The 7,895-nt window shown below is 19.1% G+C and overlaps 1 protein-coding gene across 1 annotated transcript; it reads right to left on the bottom strand.

The window, feature by feature from the left end:
- Window positions 1-346: 346 nt before the first annotated feature.
- PRSY57_1342400 (DNA repair protein RAD5, putative) lies at window positions 347-5,070 on the bottom strand (the record flags this gene model as incomplete). Its single annotated transcript, XM_012909348.2, has 3 exons — window positions 347-3,501; window positions 3,619-4,620; window positions 4,860-5,070. 3 exons carry the CDS (start codon window positions 5,068-5,070, stop codon window positions 347-349), a joined length of 4,368 nt encoding a protein of 1,455 aa, XP_012764802.2.
- Window positions 5,071-7,895: the final 2,825 nt, after the last annotated feature.

Below are 7,895 nucleotides of genomic sequence, written 5' to 3'. Positions count from 1 at the left end.
AATAATTATTAAAAAAAAAAAAAAAAAAAAAAAAAAAAATAAGAAAAAAAAAATAATAAAAAAACCCTAAAATGTAAATATATACATAAAAAAAAAAAAAAAAAAAAATAGAAATATATATATATATATATATATATATATAATATATATATACATATATATATACATATATTCTTTCTTTTTTTTTTTTTTTTTTTTTTTTTTTTTTGTTCTTTTTAATATTTTTAGAAGCTACATATTATATGAATACACACAAAAACCTATAGGTAATAAATATATTATGATTAATATAAATAGAACGGATATATTTTATTTTTTTTTTATATTGATTATGTTTTAAAGTTTTTTATTCATCTGTATTCCAATCTTTGAACATTAATATAAAGTCATCCATTCCTAATTTCTGCGGTACCATATTCATTTCAGTATTTAATTTATTTCCCTCTTGGGTCAAAATTTGGTTAGCTGTATATTGTTTACTTTGATGTATTTGTAAAATTCTTTCTTCTACTGTTTTTTCTAAAACAAATTTATAAATATTAACTTCTTTTAATTGTCCTATTCTATGTACTCTTTCAAAGGCTTGATCTTCTATAGCTGGATTCCACCATAAATCCATTAAATATACTTTTGATGATACAGTTAAATTCAATCCCACACCTCCAGCTTTTAATGAACATAACAAAACTTTTCCAGCAAAATTTTCTACAGGTATAACATAAGATGGTTTAATAAATCCTACGCCTGGTTGATATATTTTCCCCTTTTGTATATTGAACCAATTCAATGTTGCTTTTCTTTGTTCAAAGGTCAATGAACCATCATATATTTTATTTGCTATATTATATAGGTTTAATAACTTTTCTATAATTTTAAGAAATCCTATCCATTGTGAAAATACAACAATATGTAATTCATTTTGCATATCCTTTTGAACATGTTCAAACAATTTTTTTAACTTTGTTGAATATACGAAATTATCTTTTTTCATTTTTTTTAATAATTCATCCAAAGGAGATTTGTTTTCTTGCAAAGTTTTTAATGATTTTAAACTTATATAATTATCACATTGTGGACATTTTTTATCTGCTATTTGAGTTAAATGGAAATAATCGTCTGCACATTTTTTACACATAATATGCAAACATTTGCTAATTAAGGGATATGTAGCATCTTCTAAACAAATACAACATTGCATGACATTACCATTTTTTAAGATTTCAAGTTCCTTTGCATAATCATCATCTATATTTTTTGATTTGGTTGATCCTAAGATAAAATTATATATTAAATTATTTCCTATATTATTCTCATTGGAATGATCTACTTTACTAAAACTTGGATTATTGTATTCAATTTCTTCATCCATTTTATTGTTTTCATTTTTAAATACCTTCTTCATGTCTGTATTATTAATATATTCACTTTTTTTTAAATTGTCACCGTTGTCTTCATTATCAGTTTTATTTTTCAAAGCATCGTTAATATCATCTTTATTCCATTCCTCAAAAAATGGCTTAGAAAATAACAACAAAGGATGAGAACAACATTGTCTTAACCTTAATAAAAGTTGTAAAACATGAGAATAATGACTTAAGACATTTCCATCATGCATATAAGTATCAAATTTCGTTTTGCTTCTATAAAAAATGGCTCTATAAAAATCTTCTTCTTCTAATGAAAATTCTAATTTTTCTAAATGTATATTTTTTTTTGGCAATGATATTATAGAATTACCATTTTTTGTTTTGGATTTTTTGGTTCTTCTTAATAATATAGGTGATGAAATCTTTCGAACAACATCTAAAGCTAAATTTAATTTATTCTTATTTACATAATCTACAATTTCTTTATTCCACCATTCAATTGTACCATATGGTTTTATTCCTAAAAATCGGAAAAGAGGAAATATATCAAATATAGAATTTTGTATTGGTGTTCCAGTTAAACACCAATTTCTTTCTCCTCTTAATTTCCATACTGCAACTGATTGAATGGAATTTTTATTCTTAATAACATGAGCTTCATCAATTATTATCCTTCTCCATGTTATATTATATAAAGGATATTCTTTCATATTATATAGAATTGTATTAGTCTTTTTTTTATCAAAAAAAAATATATTATCATTATTTTTATTACCACTATTTAACACAGTTTTCATAAAAAAGTTGTTCATCTTTTTTTTCGTAGCACTACTTGATACATCTTTAAAAAATGATTCTTTATTTGTATATGTACTATTATTATTATAATTATTATTTTCAGCTTTATTTGAGAATTTTTTATTAAGCGTATTTTTATATTCAGAAACTAAAGTAGAATATGTGGTTAATACTACAGAATATCCAGATAATTCTTCGCTACTAATATCTTTAGAAGTACCATAATAAATATAACATGTAACAAAACCTTCTTTGGTATGTCTTTCAATTTCTTCTTTCCATTGATATATTAAAGCTAGGGGTGCAATAACCAATGTACCTCCCCTTTTAAAATGTACTCCTTTTATAGTATTTTCAATTAAATATGTGAAATTTTTTTTATTTTCTAAATTATTATTTTTAGTATATAATTTATTATGATATATATCATGTGTAATTAAACCTATACTTTGAATAGTTTTACCTAATCCCATTTCGTCTGCTAATATACCCCCTCTGAATGGTGGTACAAACTGAGGATACGTTAATGAAAAAGCTCCTGTTAATTTATTCACATAAAAATATTTTAGAATGCACACAAGTTTATCTTTTTCATATATTTTGATGTTAGGAATAAATGCATGTTCTTCCCATAATGGGTTTAAGGGTTCTCTATTCCGTATGTCATCATCTGCATTTTCATAATCACTACTTTCTTCTAATTTTACATTATCCACAGTTTCTTTACATTTTAACGTATCATTACTAATTTCTTCTTTACCTTCCGTTTTAATATAAAAATTTTCATTCTTTATATTCCTTTCAAAATTTTCTGTTTCACTCTTAACTCTAAGATCACATTTTATGTTTTCATCTTTAATCTCAAGTTGATCATTTTCCAATTTACCTTTAACTTTTTGTTCGTAATTTTCATTTTTACATATATTTGTAATATCCACAATATTTATTTCTTTTCTTTGGTTATCCACATTTTTATATATTTCTTCTGTACTCTTAATAACAATATCATCCTTTTGTGTTGGTATTTTTATAACATCATCTATTATAATTTCATTTATATTACTTTTTTGTTGTTCCAACTTTTTAGTATATTCAGGTGGGTTTTCCCTTGTATACATCCACCACACCCCTTCTGCTTGATATGTTTTTAACATAGGCTTAAAATAATATTCGTTAGGATAAATTTCTTCAAAGTCTTCTAGTAAATAACCACCTCTAAATTTCTCTTCAACAAAAACTAAATTAGTGGCTTCTTCATTTTTTTCTTCGATATCATTTTCACTTAAGCTGTCTATTATTTCTTCTTCTTCTTTGGTACCTGACAAATTCGTTATATCTGAAGAAGAAATTATACACGCACGCAAACATATATATATATATATATATATATATATATATATATTTATTTATTTATATTTATTTGTATATAATTCGTTGTATTTATTTTTCTTACCAATAGTTTTTTTCGACTCAATATATCCTAAAGCTTTGTGAGGTGTACAGAAACCCGTAGAAGTGCCCCCAGATTTATTCATAACATGATCATTTTTATTATTATAATTAATAATTATACTTTTCAAAGGACTACCTGATGTAAGTAATTCATCCTTATTTACCTTATAAGTTTCTAATGTCTCCTCATCAATATTCTTAGCTAAGCGTAAAGGAATTATTTTTAACTCCTTAAACATATTATTTACACTATATTTAATTAAAGAATTATATTCATGAAATTTATGTGAATCAATTTTAAAAGCATCAGGATATAAAATAACATGAACAAAGGTTTTTAAGCTACCACCAAATTTTAATTCACTTTGAGATATCTTTTCTAATTTTATTTCTATTCTTATAGCATTCAATACTAAAAGAACAGATAAGATTTTAGATAAATTACTTTTTAATTTTGATATATCTCTATTATTATGTTTGATTCTTATACATGAATAACCTTCATATATATCTTTTAATACTTCACTTTTACATTTGTCATATTCAACAAATTTTTGATCTGCAGATATTATTTTGATCGTATCATAATTCTGTTCATTATGACCATCATTGCTAGAAGCGGAATTTTTTTTTTTATTGTTTGAAACTTTTTTTTTTTTCACTTTCTTATTATTAAGAGGTATATTTCTACCTATAATTCTAATATAATCATTTGATATATCATAATTATTATTTATTTTTAATGTATACATAGGTGAAAAGGACCTTTTTGTAGACTTAGGGGATATTTCGTAACTTATTATAACATTCTTATCATCTTTAATTTCACATACTTCACTTGATAATATAATAGATTCTGTTTCTATACAACCAAGATAATATTCAAAATAAACTCCTTTATTTCTAATAAATTCTGCTTTCTTAGAATTTAATTGGTGTTCTTTTAACTTTTCCAGTTTTATTTTTTCATATTTATAATTACCTATGTCTTCAATAATTTCAACTACAAAATGGGAACATTATAAAGAAACAAATAAAGTAAAATAAAATAAAAAAACAACAAAAATAAAAACAACACTTTTGTAAAATTTTATAAGAATATAATATATATAGGATTACATAAAAAACACAGTAATTTTACGTATAAATATATATATATATATATATATATATATATATATATATTTTATATTATACCAATATATGTTGATTTCTACATAATACGTTTTACTTAATACTTACTGTCGCTAGACATTTCCTTATTTTTATTATATTCTATATACTTTTTAACATCCTTCGAAAAATAACTTGAATTTTGAGTATTACTATTAATTGTATCATTGTCATTTAAACTAATTATTTCTATCACATCACTGTCATAATTATAGTTTGATACTTTATCTGATTCTTTATAGACCTTGCTATCATTTTTAAAATAGTTTGAACTAGTCATTTAAAATAATTTATTTTATTTTAAAAAAAAAAAAAAAACCTTTATCAAGGCAATTATATATTCTATAAAAAAAAATATAACACTCCTATTTATTTTATATTATTTCATCATATACTTTTTTCATTTAGGTAAAAAATAAAAAAAGAAAAAAAACATAAAAGATGAATTCGTTTAATTTATATCAAAATAAAAAAAAAAAAAAATTAAAAAAAATAAAAAAATAAAAAAATTAATAATAAAGAAAAAAAACATTCAGTTTAATAATTTATATTTATATTGTATTATTATATTTTTTTTTTAGAAAGGATAAACATTATATATAGGTACAAATGAAAAAATGATATTTTTTAAAAAATAGATGGTGATTTTTCTATACAAAATTTTCTTCTATATTATAATTATAATTATATATATATATATATTATATATGTATATCTTACAATTTAGAAAAATAAAAATATTTATATATTAAAAATAAATACATACCTTAAGACATGATAATAAAACATAGTATTATATAATAGATAGATTATATATATTGTAACATAATTCTCGTTATATTATTCTTAACTAACATACATTTATAGATAGAGAATAATGATAAATCTAAAAAAAAAGGAAAAATCAAACACAACAAAAAAAGAAAAAAAAAGAAAGAAATGAAAAGAAAAGAAAAGAATAAGCCATGCACATTCATATAAGATATTATATATTCAACATTTATAAAAAGTAATCAAATTATCATAATATATACATATATTGTTAAAATTAAAAAATATTCAAGGTTATTTTCTTAATATTTATTTTACGAGAAAATAAAAATCAAAAAGGTAATCACAAAAAAAATATAATAATCAAGACAAGCGTATAAGATACTTTTAAAATTATGTAAAAAAAAAAAAAAAAAAAAAAAAAAAAGGAATGAAAAAAAGAAGGGAAGGAATACACAAAGGTTAAGAAAAAGTTAAACTAACCAAAAATATATAAAGAATAATTAATATTTTATTCGGATGGTTCTGTGGAAAAATTATATATATTTTTTTTTATATAATCATAAAGAAAAATGAAGATATATACAATATATAATAATATTAGAAAGATGAAAAATATTGATAAAAAAGAAAAATAATGATAAACTTTTCTACTTTAATAACCAAAAATGCATACTGAAGAATTTAATTATATATACATATATATATATATATATATATATATATATATATATAATAATATATTATACATTACACATATATATATAAATATATATGTATTATATTATATATATATATATAATTATATGTAAACTATATTATGCATATAATGATAACAGTATAATTATGATTTTTTAATAAATTCCGAAAAAGTTTTAAAAATATAAGAATTATAATTCTTTTTTTTTTTTATATAATATATATTATATATTTAATTATTAATTTATATATTTTTTATCTTTTAAGCATTGAACCTCAAAATTATATATACTTTGCTTTAAGATAAAAAAAATACATTATATGAATATAATTATATAATTTATAATTGTATGTATATAATATTATAATTTTATTATGTCATAAACATCTGTAATGTATTCGTTTCATATCTTTATGCTTTTTTATAAAAGTACATAAAGTTTTTACACGAAAATGATATATATATATTTTTATATATATATATATATGATTTATTTTATATTAAAGCCTTAATCTTATATAAAATACATAATATATATAATTTTATTTCTTTCATTTCATATGTGTTGATTTTCATATAATATATATATCTAGTGTGATTTTTATATTTTATATAATTACATATTTTATTAATGTGCAAATATTAAAGTACTAAATTTTTTTATTTCTTAATATTATAAATATAAATATATATATATATTATAATATAATATAAACCGAGCATCCATTTGTATAAATACATATAATAAATTTTGACTGATTTTTATATTATGAGTTTTTTTCTTATAAGAATTTTTGGTAATATATATATGATTTACAATTATATTAATTTATTATATATATATATATTTTTTTCCTAATTTTTTTTCTTATTTTTTTCTTGAATTTTTCCTTATATTATATTATCTTTTTTTTTTCTTTTTTTTTTTTTTTTTTTTTTTTTTTTTTTTTTTTATGTAGTATTATTTCATCAGTACTTTTTTATAAGTGTTAAAAAGAACTTATTATATATAAATACATGTATATAAAATGATATATGTATATATATTAATAAATATATATATATATACAATATAAATATATAATTATTTATATTCAAATAAGAGTTATTATATATATATAATATATAAATTAATACACAATAATATTATAAAGCAAATTCAATAATCTAATACTTTGCACATACATATATATATAATATATATTAAAATTTTTCGTCCAGTATTATCATTATATATATTTTATTTATATAATAAAATATTATATTATTTTATTTTATATTCTGTTTCTTTTTTAAATATTTATTCATTTTTATTACAAGAAACACAAAAAAAAAAATGTTAGAGCTTATATATATTTTTTTTACTTAAAAAAAGAAAATAAAATTTAAAGAAATATTATATTAATTTTTTTTTTTTTTTATTTTGTTTTATAAATTATATTTTTTTTACTTAAAAAAAGAAAATAAAATTTAAAGAAATATTATATTAATTTTTTTTTTTTTTTATTTTGTTTTATAAATTTTGATCAGTTAAGACTTTTGACTTATTTTTCATCATTTTAAAAGAAAGAAAAAAAGTAGGAACATTAGTTTTTTTTTTTTTTTTTTTTTAATGAATATTTAAAATATTTATA

The sequence above is a fragment of the Plasmodium reichenowi genome, chromosome 13, assembly GCF_001601855.1.
Source record: "Plasmodium reichenowi strain SY57 chromosome 13, whole genome shotgun sequence".
Lineage (NCBI taxonomy): Eukaryota > Apicomplexa > Aconoidasida > Haemosporida > Plasmodiidae > Plasmodium > Plasmodium reichenowi.
The sequence above is the reverse complement of the archived record's forward strand: the minus strand, read 5'-3'. Positions and strand labels throughout refer to the sequence as shown.